The 18,701-nt window shown below is 37.0% G+C and overlaps 1 protein-coding gene across 1 annotated transcript in view; it reads right to left on the bottom strand.

Annotated features, from left to right (window-relative positions):
• Positions 1-6,731: 6,731 nt before the first annotated feature.
• Positions 6,732-18,701, bottom strand: part of PNPLA8 (patatin like domain 8, phospholipase A2) — a 36,481-nt gene continuing 24,511 nt past the window's right edge. Inside the window, exons 8-9 of the mRNA XM_010172387.1 lie at positions 9,380-9,575; positions 6,732-7,330 (exon numbers count right to left, since the gene is read on the bottom strand). Of these exons, the coding sequence (XP_010170689.1) occupies positions 7,056-7,330; positions 9,380-9,575 (471 nt within the window). The 3' untranslated portion in view covers positions 6,732-7,055. The remainder of the gene's footprint in view (positions 7,331-9,379; positions 9,576-18,701) is intronic.

Genomic DNA, 18,701 nt, shown 5'->3' on the forward strand with positions numbered 1-18,701 from the left:
CTGACCTGCTTGGTGATGGTTTTAAATCTAATATTTAGCAAGAAATAAACCAGCTAGGATACACACAGGGCTCAAGTTCTGAAGTGAGGATGTGCTTATGTCTTAGTGAACTCTGTAAAGTAATGCTTTGAAGACAGATGTAGTAGTGCCAATAGCTTTGTCCTGTGACTCCACCTTTTAAGCAGTACCTGAGATATCTGCCTTTCCTTGTAGGAAGATAGAAATATTCCCTGATTGATTTTTAAACCCTCAAATATTTCTGCTTTTTTTCTCTACAATGTATGTCTTGTCATTTCGTTATTAGTAATGTTCCGTGACTGACTGACTTGCCTGCCTGAAAATGTATTCAAATGATGTGTACAAAAGGAGAGGACAGGGCCAGCAGCCAGTGAGGAAGCATGGAACAGCAGTTTTGCTGAGATCGTGCCCAAGAGTGGCCACAGACCAGTTTTTTTAATAAATTACTTTGGGGGTGTTTGCTATTAAAATTTTGAGACATTCTGGAAGACTGTTTCCCTATAATATTATTGTGATGATTATAATCTTACTCAGTTATAAAATAATGGTGTGAGCAGAAAAAGCTCTTCCTTTTCCAGTTTACAAGGTTTTCAAAGTGAGGAAAAAAAAAGCTTTTAAATGCTAAAATCCTACATTTGCTGAACTCAGCATTGCACTTTAATGGTACCAGTAATCTGCCCAGGTTCTCTCTGTGGTTTACATGAAAATACTATATTACAGCTTCTTCCTGAAAGGTAAAGATTTCAAAATGCTACTGTGTATTTTTTATGCTATTGCAACTACATGGTAAAATAGCCATTGATGATACTGTTATGAGAAACAGATAAATTAAATGAAAATGTAAATAAAAAGCAAAATTGCATTGCTGCTAAAGATTAAACATGCATTACTGGGGATATAAGTACTGGAGTGTTTCCATACCTGTTTCTTTTTTACATTATGCTGAAAACTGCGAATAGTTCCCCCTTACTGAAGTGTGCCAGTTTTATTAAAATAAATAATAGAATTGTCTTTGTTAAATCTTGAAGAAAGATCAATTAAAAAAATTGGTTTTGTTATGTAAGTAGCTGCAAGCAGTGAAGGACATTGCATATTATTGAACCAGGTGACACACTGGAGGAGTGTCGTACCAGGAGCTATGTACCAGGAGCATAGGTGACTGCAGGTACGGGAATGAGGAGGCCAGGAGTGAGGAAGTTGAGCAGTGAACAGGGAAATCAGGGGAATCAGGGGGCAGCAGCCCCCTCACAGATGTGGGGCAGAAGCAAGGACAGAGCCTATTCATCTTGTTCCTACAGAGGTTGAGGAAGAGGGATTTGGCATGCTTATTTTTCTTTGTAAATGAATATGATTGCACTAAGAATATACCTTACTTTTAGCACTGAACTGTCCCTCAAACTGAACAGTTCTGCAAAGCATGAAAATTTGACTAAATTTTTAGCCAACAGTATTTTAATCTCTGATGAAAAATTAATGGTGCTAGTGAGTAGTAAGCATACACATCAGATTTTTCCTTCACTTGTCATATGTCTTGCATTACTTCAGCCTCCATCAGTTCCCTTCACCAGCTAGGCAAGAAGATCGAAATAAATGAAATGCTCTGTAAGTGATGGATCAAAGACAAGACATAATCCTTATCTATTAGGCCTAATAAGAAGAAGCTGGTAGAAGGCTTCCATAAGCCTATAGATTCTGTTATATATAAGGGGTCAATGAGTTCTTACCTGCTGCACAGGTTTGAAGGGATTCAGTTGGCCTTGGAGACTGTAGCCATTCTCATAGAGCGTTATAGAACCCCATTCATGAGCTTAGTTTCTAAAATTTACACTGAAATAGTTTATTTTGTGCTATTAATTCTCAGCATAGCTATTCTGTAATCTCGCTCCACAGGCCTTTAGCACCTTTTTACTTTCTGGCCAAATGTATTTCTGGTCAGTTTGAGCACCTTTGTTTTTTTGCAAGTGTTGTCCTTTAGCTTACTATCTTTTCCTTCTTGAAGTATTTTTAAAAAGCAGCACATACCCCCCTTCCAGCCCTTGTTTTGTTAGACGAAACAAACCATGCTCTCTTAATCTTCCCTTTGGCAGCCCCTCTTTGCATCTGTTTTAGTCTGAATATGTCTTTCTCTAATAGCAATGACCAAAACTATAATTATATTCAACTGCTGCTGCCTGCACCTTGTGCAATATAATCAGTATCTTCCTGTCACTGCTGGAATGGACCACTGACAAGAAGTATCTTAAAATCAGTGATCACACTTCAACATTTAAAAGCTTTAGTTTATTTCCTTTGGTAACTAAACCTCCTTCAATTAAGATCTCCTTCTGCATAGATAATTAGAAATTAAGAGATGACCTAGTGGCTTTTTCTCTTTCTCAGTTTGCATAAAGGGAGATTATTTTATGTCTATACCTTTTCATTTCCTGGTCTGGACGCTTTCAACCTGCCTTTCAAAATCAGAGCAAGGACATTATGTCAATTTTGCAAAGATTTGACATTATCACTTTCTAAACTAAAGCATGAACTTCCTGATTTTCTTTCCAGGCTGCAAACCTGGCACATTTCAAATATGAACACTCATCTGGGCAGACAAATCTTGATGTCTTCTCTGACTTCCTGAGTAACCTGGAATAGTTACCTACTATCTTCTTGTGATTTTTTATTCTAAATTAAAAATTCACATTGGTATCTTATTTTTTATGGTTTGTTCACATTTTCCTGGCCAAGGAATTCTCTGATGCAGTGATACAGGTACTTATTTTTGCAGCTGTGACTGCTGAGTCAATTTCAGTTTGTTAACTGGATAGCTGCACAGCATTCCCCAGGGTACTTCTTCAAAGCAGGATTCCTTTAACCTGATGTTCTGCATTAGACTATTACTTTTCCCATTGTTAATTTTACATTTTTATTCTTCAGAGGCACTTTTAAAATTCTAGTCTATTTTCTTCTCAAATTCATGCTCCAGTGAAATCCTATTGTTCAAAATATTCATGTTCCCTCCTAGATTTACCTGTGAAGAAAATTATCATGTTCTTCCATCCATCCCAATGATTAGTTAAAATATGCTTGTATTTGACCCTGCACTAATCCTTCTGCTCCCTATCAGTAATTAAAAAATAATAAAAATTATTTTTCCTTATTTAGTTCTGATTCCTCTACAGTTCTCCTGATTCCATTTTACTCTATTAAAGTATCAGATGTGATACTTATGCATATCTAATGCCTCAATAAACTTCCTGAAAATAGATTTACTTTATACACAGTGCTGTAGGAACACCTCCACAACAGCTGGAATTCCTTCCAAACAGCTAATATATATTTTTAAGAAACGGCAAACTAATTACAGCTAGAGTGATAAAACTGTTGCACCTGTACATTTTAAAGTAGTTAGAGGGGAGAGCAAACTCCTAATTAGTGCCTGATAGTCAGTGCAGCGCTTGCAACACTGAGGATCAAAGAGTTTCCTTTGAAAGGATTCAATACAAGTACCTTGTGAATTTATACACAGTGGCCTAAAACTGTCTGAATTAATTACTCCATAGCTCAACTCAATTCCATGTGTACTTTTAAAAGCCACACCTAAGAAAAAATATTGTCACAGCAATAGAGGAAAAAGGGTGAATGAAGGTAAGAGTAATTTCCAGCAAAACCAGTGTAATCACAAATCCAGATCTTGCCCTAACTGAAATAAACTCCTCCCTCCCTCTCCTCAAGACATCAACGTAAAAAATTAGCAATACATTCAAACTGAATCAGATTATTTTCATAGAACAAACCTGATGTAAATACAGCCTTTTCTTCTTGCACTTTATATGTAGCCTTGACCTCGGTTTAAGAGCTGTGATACTTCTACCCTCTTTAGGCACAACAGTGAACCAGTGTTCCATGAGTAATTTACCTAGTGTTGTTGCTATCACTTATCTTTACATACATGTGCTCTATCTCAAACATTAGTATTTATGCAATTCAGAACCAGACTTCCTTTAGTGCACACCAGAGACTAAAACCAAGCTTTACAGAGGTCTAACATGAAGCCCATGCACTTCTCATGTCCTAGTTTGTGGACTGAAGCTATACACACTGGGGTTTCACAAAGACAAAACAACCAGCTGCAACGTTTTGCAAGTACCCTTTTGAAGGCAAACGATACTTGCCCTCACTCCTGTGAGCTGATTAAATGCATTAATGTAAATCCATTGGAAAGGCCATGTCAAGTAACATGGAGACAAAGCAGATGTCAGCAAGTACATTGTATCTTCTTAAATATGGGATCTCAACAGTCAGCCAAATAGATGCACTCATCAGCCTAGAATATGTTTAATGTAGTCTTCTGGAAGGTAGATTAGAAAAAACAAGGCTCTATACAAAATGACTGTGTTTTCAACAGACCTGCAGTGGAAGCTTTGTAGGTAGCTCATCAAGAACTAGAAACAACCTGATATTTAAATTAAGCTAATTTGAGATATTCTGTACTCATTCAAAAGCTGGGTAGCTTTCCTGGTTTACATTCTCTAAACAATTCCTAGGATAATGTTAAATTTAACTGTGAGAAGAGTACAGAGTACTTGGAGAACTTCTCAATGAAAAAAAATAAATTATTGCATTACAGTAAACAGAAACGACATTCACCACAAGCCTAGCTCAGTACAGACCCCTACCCCGCTGTCTGAACTTCAGTAACTCACAGGTTTTAGTTGTATAAAAATTAAATTGAAATGTTATCACTTAGTTCACTACAGGTAACTATTTTCTTAAATAAATGTCCATCCCAAAAAGCTATGACTGGAAACTTAAGAATTCAGAATAATGCCTTTGATAGCCTTACAGATGACACCATGACTTTGCCCTTTGCCAGGGGAAGAAGTGTATTATCTATGTTGTTACATGTGATCATCCCACATTGTCTATTTTGATTTAGGATGCTGGCAACACAGCTTAATTCTATACAAGGTGCCTTGATCAGAATAATGTTGACATTTCTTTTTTATATGCATAAACTATCTCACACCAATGGGAAAGGCTTGATCTCTTTATTCTTTTACTCAGTTCTTAATAACTGGAATGAAGAAGGAAAGTTATATAAAGTACAGTTGCACCAAGAATATAAAACTTCCCTTTTTAGTATTTTTATTGCCCTATTAAAGGAACTACTTTTGGTGTTCATAGCTTTAAAAAAAAAAAGGGGGGGTGGGGAATGAACAACATATTCTTTCACTTCTTTAAACTGCTGTAGCTTTTAAACTTTTCTTTCTCTCTGTTTCTCTTCTCCTTTTCTTACATACTGAATGACAAAAGGTTTCTTTAATCCTTGTGCACCTAGAATTTGTTTGCACTGAAAACAATTTAAAAAATGTTTTTCACTGTCAAAAACAAGCCAGAGAATGGAGGGAACATAGAAAAGTATGGATATCTGAGTAAAATGACACAGGTAAAAATTAAAAATGTCAGATTAAAGAAAGAGCAGACAAAATCAAATGTTTTCTTGCACAGTCACAGAATAGTATGTAGCAAATCCTAAGATAACAAAGGATCTCAGATGTTCTCCTCAAAGTTCCTTTCCTCAAGGCAGCCTCGTAACATTTTCAATGTTTTAAGACAAGTATAGAAGGTAAATCAAAGTAAATGCTATTTTTAGTAGATGGCAAGTGATCAGTCCCAACAGGCAAAGTAACAAATGCACTGTTTTTTTCATGAAACTGGACATTTCATCTACTGCATAAACAATTTTTTCATTATTTAGTAAATATTATTAGTAAATATTATATGTATAATGTAATACATATTTATATGTATAGTATATATATGTATATTATGTATAATGGTAAATGTTACATTACATGTAATATATTATTTAGTAAATATTTTAATGTACTGTAGCCGTCTACTAAGATGCAAAAACTCACCCAGAAACCTGTCAAGCAATCTTATTAATGGGTATGTGCCCAATGTGTGACAGCAGCTGTCTAACAAATTTCACTGAAGCCAGACTGTTTTGAAGAACTCACACGTACCTTCCTGTTGCTGAAAATGTTTCACTGACGTACTGTATCGTCATAGCTCATCACACCACCCTTCCTGACATAAGAGAAAAGTTTCAAAGGAATAAGCAGTAGTAAGCACTAAATGTTAACTTCACAACTCTAAGGTAATTTCAAGAGGAAACATAGATGAAAGTTACAAGACAAAAGGAAATGCATAATTTATTATTTCATGTATCTATTGCTATTTTTTTTTCTTCACTAGAGACACCTGAAGTTTGGCATCCAAAACTGAAGCTTCTATAAGTAAGCTCACTCACATGAGCTATTTCAAGATTTTATTTCCTTTATCCCATGATAGGAATAACTGCTCAAGTAATGTTTTAGGGCTTGGGATTATTTTCAAATAATGAATGACCCAATCTAAAGTTATTCCAATAAAAAAAACCAATAAGCAGCAAGTCCTAAAAATATCAGTTAATTTTGATAATTTAATACACCATTTATAGTCATCCAAACATCTTACTCAATACATTATGTACAAAAACCACCGAAAATAAGAAAAGAATTTAAACGTCATTTTTCAAATGTAAAAGTGCAATTAACACAGGCCAAGTTTTTTTAAGAACGTTACATTTCTATTAAAGTCACTGGCTACACAAGAGCCTAATAGGTATATAGCCTACATTAAAGTGAATGAGGATTTTACTTTTTGTTAATTTTGGATAAGCCTGGTAGTTGATAAAGTTTTATTGCCACCATAATTATGGTACATACATCCAAAAATACATAGCACAATTGTTTTAATAATTTTCAGTTTTACTGACTTTAATAAACTTAAGTAGAGCCACAGTAAGATCTGTAAGGTTCAAAAAATAATTAACAACATAAAACCTTGTATCAAGTAAGTATGCACAAAACAGCCATCCTGAATTGCTTTCTCCAGAATTCTGACAGCTTTCCAAAGATATTCACCCCCAATAAACATTCTTCCTTTACAGTACTGAGTGGATTTTCTGGAACAAGATTTACATTAATGATCTATCATGCATTACATATTCACAATTTGGAAAGAAATGGAAGGCCTTCATACATGTCAGCCTTTAATCTTATCCAGTCCTGAAGTCTCTGCAAAGTTGTTTTTTCTTGCGTTAATATTTTTGCAGCTTTTCTCAGTTTTTCTTCATTTCGTTCTAAATAACGAATCCCATCTGTCTGCAGCTGATTGAGTTTCTCTTTACGACTTTCATCCAGAGGTATGTCTTCATTCATAAGAGGGTTAAATCTGAAGTAAGTATCTGGAGGTAACAGTGCATCCAGCATGGTGTGAACTTCTGCATTGAAAAAATAAAAATGAAGGCAACAGTTAGAGCAGACAGACAAACAGTCCTACAGGTTCTGAACAACAAGTGCTCTGGAGTAACACAGTAAATTTAAATATGCGCTGCTTTGCTGAGTAAACATTTTTCCACCACTGCCTTATCGAAACCTCTTTCTCATTAGAAGGTTTGCAAAAGAGCCCGTAGCTCCGTTTACTCTGGAAAAGCTTCATCTTTTATCTAAGACAACTTCACTGGTATGACAATTAAGGCGGCTTTGCAGCTATCCAGATTTTTAATTACATGTACATTCCATTCCTTTATAAATGAGAGTGCAGGAATGTAACTTACATATTTCCATTCAGGATACCCATGGTTTGTTACCCTCAGTACTAATGGAAGTAGGTATTATGAAAATGACAGCTACAGATTCTTCTCTAATCTCAAAGACTGCAGTAAAAAACATGTAGGATTAAAGATTTCTTTTGTTTGTAACTAATTAATTTTTATATTATTACAGATTTGGAGTTTGAATTTAACATTCATTTAATTGGAAATGTTAAAGTTAAATTGTAACAGTTCAGTTAACTAGTGCAATAATAAACTGGCTATGTAATGTATTTGTATGTTCCTCTCTCCCTTTTTTCTTCTCTTTTATAACCTGTTTTCTCTGTCCTTTTAGATCTCTTCTCTTCGTTGCCTCCATTAAAATTCCATTTCCATCACTTCATCTTTCTTTCTTTATATTTCCATCTTCTTTGCATTCTTACCACGCTTCTCCATTCTTTTAAACATCTACTGTTATATACAAATTCTAAAGTGAAACCTCTTATTAACCTAAAATCTTCCCTGGTTAATCCCTCCTCCTGTAAATTCCTCAGCTCTTTATTCTTGTCTCACCACATCCAATCTCTCTTGTCCTATTTAATACTCTCCCCTTTTTCCTTCATAATATTACCTACCATTTGCTCAAATTTACTCTCCCCTCTTTCCTTATCCTCTCCTTTGTTCTCCACAATGAACTTGCCTTTCCTCCTCTTCTCCATCAGATGTCTTGCCTGATTTGCAATGAAACTTTCTTCCTTTGACAGAAAGTGGGCAGCAAGTCTTTCCTTCCCACAACTCCCACTGCCTTTTCATGATTGTGCAAAAAACAAAGGTGGCCCAAAAATCTAGATTTTTCTTATTCATGACAATCCGTTGACAGAGATCATGCAGCAAGGGATCTAGACTGTAAGAGTATTTCTTGTTCCCTAACTTTTTTCAGTATCAGTTTTGTTTGTAAGGTGGGGAGGACGCATCTGCATATCAATATTTCCTGTTCATAAAAACAAAACAGATGTAAACTGCTAGTGATAGAGTTTCAGTGTACTCCCATTCTAGGAAGAGAGTTTATTTTGGAAAACACGTGATTGGCTCCTCGTGACAGCAATGGAAGTCATGACCATTCACAGATACAGTCTAGTCCTTAGAAAAGCACATGTATAAAAGCATATATAGAAAAGAACAGAACTAAAATACTTTTTCTGATGCTGCTGAAAACCAGAGTTCTATAGTAACTAATAAGCATTTCTGTTTGTTGGAAAAAAAAGCCCCAAATATCAGAAAATATGATTTTTCTATTGAAAGGAGTTCCTGAGTATGCCTTTATTCTGAAGCACAGGTAAAAACATACCACTTTGTTTAAACCTTGTTGGATATCATCATTCTGGTAAATTTTAAGGTATCTTTTATTTTTAGTATATTTATGTAATCAATCTCATATTAACAGCTGAGACCTCAAACTAAAAGAGCTTAGCAACAACATAATGAAGAACATATCTCAGGGAGATAAGGCTAAGGAATGCATTCATATTATCACCTCCAGAAAACCTGTAATACTGCCACTTAATCACCAACAACACATAGTGAGTTATGAAGAGACGCATTTCAAGTAGTTTTAATGGGGTGGATAGAGAGAAAAATAGGAAAGACGGAAAGTTGCAGATTGCTCTCTGAATTTAAACTATAATTCTAAGAAACATAAAAAACTGAAAACAGTCACAATATAAATGTGACACCAACCTTCTGTATCAGTTGCACTGCTGATAACATTTGTGAGTTTGGCTTTCAGACTGGTGTATGTCACATTGCTTTTTCCCCCACTTTCGTATCGACCAGTGCCCAGCGATACCAGACACTGCAATGGGACATCTGGCCAAAGACACTTGCACTCATGAACTGCCAGTGCAGAAGGATTATTTAGAAGCAGACCTCCATCCTGCAAATTAAAAATAAATACAAATGTTAGTGCTACACATATGGTCATAAAATAAATTGCAACTATAAACTAAACTAGCATAACACTAATATACAAAATCAATTAAAACAAACATTCATTAACTTCTATCTTTTGTGCAACTGTTCTGTGTGTGCCATGCAGCAGCTGTGTAGCTAGGCATCCTGCGCCTATGGACACTGCCGCAGCAGCTCCTGGGTCTGTGGTCAGTTCTGCTCTCGTGAGTATTTGTACAGAAGAGGTAGGCTGGATCAGCAGCATTCACTGGAATATCTGAAGAAATTATGACTTTGTTTTCTGAAGACCTTTCAGGTAAGACAGATATACATATTGACAATTCCTTAAGCAACCAAAACGTCTGCATCTCAAAATTTTTATTACTAGTATGACATGGATATATTCTGTAACAAAATCCAAATCACTATCTGCAGATTCTAAAATAAAAGTCACAAGAGCTAAGCTTGGCCAAAGCTACGGTATAAGCACAGGGATTACATAGGATGCTATAGCCTGGATTTAAGACTTGGAAAATCACAGATTCATTTAAGGCCTGAAGGAATCAGTTGAACTCAACTAGTCCACCCCTCCTGCTCAAGCAGGGTCAGCTAGAGCACACTGCTCAAGGCCATGTCCAGTCAGGTTTTGAGTATCTCCACAAATGGAGACTCCAAAACATCTCTGGGCAACCTGTTCCACTGTTTGACCACCCTCACCATAAAAGATTTTCTTGTGTTCGGATGGAATTTTGTGTTTTCATTTGTGCCATTATCTTTTGTCCTGTCAGTGGGCACTACTGGGAAGAGTACAGCTCCCTCATCTTCATTCCCTCCCATCCTTTATTTATATACATTGATAAGATCCCCCCTGAGCCTTCTTGTCTCCAGGCTGAACAATTCCAGCTCTCTCAGTTTCTCCTCATACGAGAGATGTTCCAGTCCCTTAATCATCTTTGTGGCCCTGTGCTGGACTTGTTCCAGTATGCTCATATCTCTCTTGCACTGGGGAACTGGACACAGTACTCCAGATGCAGCCTCAGCAGTGCAGAAAGGAAGGACCACCTCCCTTGACCTGCTGGCAACACTATTCTTGGAATGCTGTTGGCCTTCTTTGCCACAAGGGTGCATTGCTGGCTCATGTTCAGCTTGTTGTCCACCAGGACCCCAAGGTCCTCTGCCAAGCTGCTTTACAACAGTGAAATCGCAGTGTGGGTTGGTGCATTGGGTTATTGCTCCCTAGAAGCAGGACCCTGCCTTTCCCCTTGTTGAACTTCATGAGAATTCTCTAGCCTGTTGAGGTCCCCCTGAGTGGTGGCCCAACCATCTAGTGTACCAGCCATTCCTCCCAGGTTTATACCATCTGAAAGCTTCCTATAAGTGCATTCTGTCCCATCACCCAGCTCATTAATGAGGATGTTAAATAGTACTAGCCCCAGTACAGACCCCTGGGGTACACCTCTAGTGACTTGCTTCCAAGTGGACTTCGACACTGATCCCAACCCTCTGGGTCTGGTCATTCAGCTAGTTTGCAATCCACCTCACTGTCTACTTATCTAAGCCATGCTTTGTCAGCTTGTCTGTGATGTTATAGGAGATAAGTGTCAAAGGTTTTACTAAAATTGAGGTAAACAACATCCACTGCTTTCCACTTGTCCAGCAAGATAGTCACCTCATTGCAGAAGGCTACCAGGTTGGTCAATCATGAGCTCCCTTTTGTAAATCCATGCTGACTACTCATGATTACCTTCTTGTCCTTTGTGACTTTGTAAATCCTTTCCAGGAGGACTTCCTCTATCACCTCCCAAGGGAGTAGGCTGAGGCCAACTAGCCTGTAGCTCTCCAGAGCTTTTTCTTGCCATTCCTGAAGATAGGAATGGTATTTGCTCTCCCAACCTCTCCCAATCACCATGATGATTTAAAGATAATCAAGAACTACCTCATAATGGCAGTTCCATCAGCACTCACAGGTACAGTTCCTCAGGCCCTACAAATTTATGTATGTCCAGTTTAACTGCTCCCTAACCTGGTTCTCCTCCACCAAGTGGAAGTCCTCCTTGCACTAGACTTTCCTTCTAGCTTCAGGGGCCTGGGATTCCCGAAAGCTGTTTTTACTGCAAAGACTGAGACAAAGGCAGCATTAAGCATTTTGGCCTTTTCCATGTCATTTATTACCAGCTACCCTGGCCCGTTCAGTAGCAGGCCTCTAGTTATCCCTAGTCTTCCTTTTGCTGTTTATGTACTTGTAGAATCCTTTTGCTGTTGCCCTTCACAACCCTCTCCAGATTCAACTCCAGGCTGGCTTTTGCTTTCCTAACCCCATCTCTGCAAGACTGGTCAGGAGCTCTACACTCCTCCTGGCTCACCCGCCCCTGCTTCCACCTTCTGTACACTCCTTTTTGTGTCAAAGTTCAGTTAGGACCTCCTTGCCCAACCATGCCTGCCACCTTTGCTTGATTTCCTACTTGTTGAGATGGTCCTTTCTTGAGCTTGGAAGAAGTGATCACTGAGTATCAGCCAGCTCTCCCAGACCCCTCCTCTCTTAAGGCCATAGCCTATCCAATTCTTCCAAGCAGAGCTCTGATGAGGATGAAGTCTGCTCTCCTGAAATCCAGAGCTGTAGTCCTGCTTTTTCCCCTGCTCCCTTCTCTAAGGATCTTGAACTCCATCATCTTATGGTCACTGTAGCCAAGGTTTTCTTTAACTTTTGTGTCCCTGACCAGTTTTTATTTTTCATAAGCATCAGGTCCAGCAAAGCACCTTTCTTTGCTGGCTCGTCTATCAACTGTGCCAGGAAGCTGTCATCAATGCACTTAAGAAATCTCCTAGGTTTCTTTAGCTCTTCTGTATTATCCTTTCATCAGGCATGAGGATTATTCAAGTCACCCTGAGGGCCAGGCCCTGTGTACGTGAGGCTTCTTTAAGGTGTCTGAAGATCAGAATTCAGCCCAAGACTAACAGGAACAAAGGCTACTCTTACATGTCTAGAAGCAAGGAGAGACATCTTTTGCTAGCAACTTGTCAAATCGTAGGTGATGAGGCTGGGATAAAATACTTTAGGACGAATAAAAATCAGTATGACTGACAATAAGTCTGAGAAGCATTCAGACAAGACTTTTAACCAGCAAACCTCAAAGAGTATGCTCAGCACTTCCTGGAAATAAAATTATCTTCACTCCAACTCAGAAAAATATTACCTTGGACTTTGACTTCTACAGGATTTTCTATATTGGAAATGCCTTAAAAAAAAGCAGTTGTAAATGCAAAACTTAAGCTGAAAGCATTATCAATAGCAGAGATGAAGGTCTTTATAGCCATTCAAAATTTATACAAAGAAAACATGTAAAATATAAAAGAAACAGAATATTAACTACAGTAAGCATTATGCAAAAGCCCCCTATAACCTAAAGCTTCCTGAACTCCCTATATCCCATACCTGACCACCACATTACAAGAACAGTAAAAAAAGCAACTCTACTCAGGAATAGCTTAGAATAAAAAATGTTTTGGAGTTGATAAACATTTTACAGAAACTCCTTTTAACTGCAGCTGTGCTAGATAAGTAAAAAAAGGATTACTAAGCTTAGTTTTTTTAATTTCTTTTTTTAAAATTAAGCTTTCATTTCAACCTACAAAAAGCTCTTTGAACTCCTTCTGAATACTGTCCGCTTTGCTCAAAACGCTGCCAAAATGAATGGTCTCTTCAGTGCTTTTTATCCCTTGCTTATGTTTAAATTAGCTTCTACACAGAAAACTAAATACAAGGATTTTTTTGTCCTTGATATAATTCCCCACGAATCAATCTAAAATCTTAATAGTTATCTAGTGGTGCTTACTTTGTTCTTTAAATCCTAGATAAAAAACATGCTTACCAAATAATATCCACTGATCTTGTCAATATAATTTAATTAAACATGATTGCTTCACCATGGGAAAACTAGTGTTGTCAAAAGTTAGGGTGTATATAATACTAGAATACTACAATACTTTTGGCTAAAATCTGAATTCTTCTTTGTCTCTATTTTCAGAAAGAAGTCATTCATTTTATGAGTCCATTCAGTTTCAAATGTTCTGCTTTCTTGGTACACTCTCTTGCCTTTGATCCACCTATCGCTCAATCTTAAATTTTTCAGTTAGTATGATGGTAGAATTAGGATCTTCCCAGCATGCTTCTGCAGGAGGGAAGAACGACAAACCAAGAACAGTAATCCAGAAGCAAAAAGTTTAACCCAAACAATTAAATCTATTGATTCAGGCCATGGACTGAAAGACATTAATGGCTGGGGAACAAACAAAAGCAAACACTTTCAAATTCTACAAAGCAATGCTGACTTTCATTTCCTAATAAATTTATCAGTTCCTTTTTGACAGACCGGAATGTCTCCAAATGTCTCTCCTTTCATCTGTATTACAGATATAATGCTATGGTATGGCACTGTCTCTGTGAACACAGAAAAAGAGAGGCTACATGAACTGTATATTAGATAAACCACTAGATTATCAACATACACTTGGGCTAAAAGCAAAACCAGTAGGTCAAGTGAAGTGATTATCTCCTTTTATTCAGTACTCATAAGGTCAAACTGTGAATACTGTGTGTAATTTTGGGCACCCAGTTACAAGGCACTGAAAAACTGGAATACGTACATTAAAGAACCACTAAGAAGCTTTGGGGGCTGAAGCACATAACATGAGAAGAGATACAGAGAACTGGGTTTGCTTAACCTGGAAAAAAAGAAAGCCAAGGAGGAATCTAATCACAGTTTTCTACTACCTAAAGGAGGAGAAGACACAGCCAGACTCTTTCAAAAAAGTGCAGAGAAAGAGCCAGAGGAAGCTGTGGAATCTCCATCCCTGGGTATTTTCAAAACTCAACTGGGCAAGGCCTTGAGCAAACTGACTTAACTTGAAGGCTTATCCTGTTTTGAACAGGAGGATGGACCAGATGACCCCTTGAGGCCCCGTCCTCCTCCAGCTTTCCTACAGTTCTACTCTAGTTAAAGAAATACTCTATGAATAACAAATGCATGTCATTTTAGCTGTAAAATTAAATTACATTTTAAAAGCCATTCTTATTAGAAATTGCGTTCAGGGCCAGCATGGATTCAACCACAGGCCAGGTTTTTTTCTTAAGTTACACACTGTGATCACTGCTTGTAATATTACAGGCAGTTCCTCAGTTGGGAACCACAGTTAAAATACATACTGTTTTGGTGATGTGTCCTGTTGTTCATTGTATTGAGGAGAGTATATTTGTGCTGGATACTATAGGGGCTAGTTTATTGAACAGTTAAATCTGAACGTATAGATTCCTTTTTTACAAAGCATATATTAAAAATTGAAATTTGGTAGCCCCATGATGCTTGACTGAGCAAGCCTTAAAGCCTTATATGTGAATATACTAACATTCTCATAATGGCTCTGGGTGCCTTGTCCCCATGAGGGGACTACGTTGAGATGTGAATCTTGAAGTTACCTGTATGAATTGATCTTAGAGTAAAAGGATGTTTCTTATTCCTGTCTTCTACTCTGAGGACATTTGCTGCTACTATGTAAATTGATTGAGCTGATTTTACAGAATGATTTGGCAAGGTGTACCTGTTTTATTTATGGAAACTAGATGAAATATTTTTATAACAGTTATGTTAATTTTTCTAAGAAGTAACCCCTTGTTATAGTGCAGCAACTCTTCAAACTTCTCATTTGAAGCAATAAGCCTTATCCTTAATCTGCATGTTTATTATATTTATGTTGACTTTAAACATAGAATTTAAACAATACTTTTCAAAAGTCCATTCAGAATCCTAGCCTGTGATAGCTTTGTACTAGTTCTGTCTCGATTTTTCACAAAAACAATGAAAGCAAACAACACAGTCTGTAAAAGTGAACTAAAATGCAAAGCATGTCTGCATAGGCACTGAGGTGAAGTGGTTACTATGGAGTCAAACTCAGCTTCCAAATATCACACTTGGCTTTCTCAAGTTACATATCCTTCATCCAGTGCTAGATCATTTTCTTCAAAGTTTATCATAATTTGAGTGAAACTGTGCAGCACATAGGAAGTTACACAGAACAATTACAAGGCACAAGAGTCTGACAAAATTAGGAAATGCAGTGATAGCCTATGAATGAACAGAGTATTCAAAACTTGTTACAAACAACTGCCCATGATAAAGTATGGTTCAAACTGATTTTTTTATTTTAATATCTTAATTTTAAATACCTGTTTCCAAAGTACTGACTTATATATGTGAGTAATTATTTAAATAATAACTTATTACCATAATTATTTAAATGGAAGGTTATTTTCAAAGTCCTGTGTTACCAGGCTCCCAAGTGGTCCGGATCACTTTCTTTGAGACTTCCTGATGTATTTTCCTTCTGATTGTAAAAGTTCCCCCCCACCCCAGCTTCCTATCTGTTTCATAACGTTTGACTAGACCTTTCTTTATCCCTAGAACTGGGCAAGCAGGGCATCTTCACCACAGAGCTTTCACTGGAGCACAATACAAAAGGTGTATTTTTCCTGGTTTAAATAATTTATGATCAGGTAGTCAAATCATGAGGGAGTCTTCCCTGCCTATTTTGCAACTACTAAAAAACTTACAGAAAATATTATCTACAGCTTTAGACTTCTGGCTACTGACCACCAAGCCCTAAGAATATGGTTACAGTTGCATAGGGATTTTTTTTTTTTTTAAAGCTGTATGAAAAAAAAATTAATTGAGTTCACTTGGGAATTAGCTGATGAGATATTAAACAAAACATAACAATGGTATGTTTACCACTTGGAAAGCCTTTGGCAAAAGACTGAAAGTAATGTCTTAGTCCCCAAATTCACTGCTTTGCTATCACTAATAGGCTTGGCTTTATATGTATTAAGCTCCATTTTAAGATTAATTTATTTGATTACTTTCATTATTTCTACTAGAAATTTTTAAAAAGCCTTCTTCCCTACTGGTTACCTGCATGGTCACTTTAGGAAAGTTATACACCTTTTTTCAACACTTATCTTGAATTAACATCCCTATTATGGTACTTTGTGTTCAGTGTACTGCCAGCAAATTAAGTTTACTCAAGTGTGAAGTGGTTTTGCAAAGTTCAGCATGTGAAGAAACGTCTTGTACTTGCCAGTGCACTGACTGTAGCAGCACAGAAGGCAGAAGGGAAGGGGTGACTCACTTATGTTTGGGAAGAGAGTTTGCAATTGGATTGAGAACTAGCTAAATGAGAAGAGATGGTGAAGCGCAGGGAATGCAAGACAATCTAAGAATGGGAGAACAGAGAGAATGAGGGGTCTGCTCTGGCTGTTAGCCCAACAATGAGTCCTGAGTCAGAACTCTAGACACTTGCACATTTTTGTGGATGTTGGGCAGCAGTTTAGTCATTTGAAGAGTTCCTGTAAGTTACCCTTTCAGTTACAGATTCCAAGATATGAGTTGCATGTGGAAAATGTATGTTTGCATTTTCTGCAAGACTTAGATTAGACTGGACAATGGAAATATTAAGACTCAATACAATTTTACATCAAGAACCTGATTAATGTTATTGATATTACTAAATGATATTAGTTTTGGTAACTAATTGGTCTATATTTTTAGCTGCCAGTTTATTAAGTAATAGTAAAGTGTCAGGAAACTCAAAATGCTTTCAGAAAAATACGGAGGAGTATGAAGACTAGTAGTGATCCACAGGGAATCCAGGTGACTCATATTATTGGATGTATCTCAAAACCTACTGATCATTCATCTGTTTAAAACTTTACAATAACCAGAATGCTGTAAGCTAACTCTACAGACAACTTCTACAACTAAATGCACTACAGACTCAAAAAAATTTTCTGTCACATTGTAATTTCAAACAAATTGGATTTCCCATAAAAATCCTTTATTTATAAAACCATGCAAGCTATTTAAATTTTTAAATATAATTTAATTCTTTCATGCAAACGTTAGATTTCATTGCAACTGAAACAAAGCAGGTTTGTAAATAAAGGATTTGACCTTAAATAGGACAAAACTTAAGAAACAAAATTAACTAATTATTGGAGATAACTGATGTGAAGGGTTCAGGATTTGGATATGAACTACCTAGTATTTGTATACACAGTGGGGAAGAGAGGGAAGGGGGAGAAAGAACTGAAGGAAAAGTTCTGCATTTTCATTACTCCTCTAAATTAAGAAGTATATGCCTAGATGACTAAATACAAGATGGGTTTATCAAAGAGACAGATATTGAAACAGACACTTTTAGATGAAGAAAATCTGGATTTATAAAACACCTTGCAAACCAGGAAGTGTTGAAAGAGACTACAGTGCAGAAAAGAGCTGGCTAATCAGATGGGACAGCAGTCTGTATTGAATGGGGAACTCTTTGGCTGGGACTGTTTTCTGTCAGAGATACTCAATGGATGGTTTGGGGCTCATCCTCTTTATTATTATTTTCTGAAAAGCATGCAGCTGCTGATGAAATCTGTTGCTATAAAGTTGGAGGCTTTGCAAATACAAAGGCCTTACTGTAAATACAGAACAGCTCTAAGGAAACTCAAAGGAGATGACATATAGCCAAGCAAAGTGCTCATAAACACAAAGCTACACTCTTCAGAACCGAGTTGGAATCAGACCAACCACGACAAAGATCTGAGTAGAGCACTATCAGCAAATGATTTAAACTACCTATATACGAAGTAGCTGTTGAAAGGCAACTGTGATTCTAACATGTACCTTCCTCTGAAAAAGGAAGTACATGACACAGTTAAGACATCATCTCAAATACAGTGTTCCAGCCTGATCAAATTGACTCCTCTGAATTTTGCTTCTAATTTAGAAATGCTAATTCTGAGTCTGGTATATCATTCAACTTTGCACAATATGTCTTGGTTCATGCCAAAACACACTGAAGAGTCCAGTTTCAAGAAAGACTACTCAAACTGCAGCAGGTGCAATGAAAGACCATTAGGATGATCAAGGGAACACAGAGTCTATTTTGCAAGATTAAGACAGACTAGCATATTTAGACCAACAAAATAAAAAAGGGTATTAGTGCTTTTATACACACATCAGAAGAGTAAATACCACAAGAAGGAAAGTTAATTAAACTAGGGAACAGTACTAGC

Source organism: Antrostomus carolinensis, unplaced genomic scaffold (genome assembly GCF_000700745.2).
Source record: "Antrostomus carolinensis isolate BGI_N321 unplaced genomic scaffold, ASM70074v2 scaffold47577, whole genome shotgun sequence".
Classification (NCBI taxonomy): domain Eukaryota; kingdom Metazoa; phylum Chordata; class Aves; order Caprimulgiformes; family Caprimulgidae; genus Antrostomus; species Antrostomus carolinensis.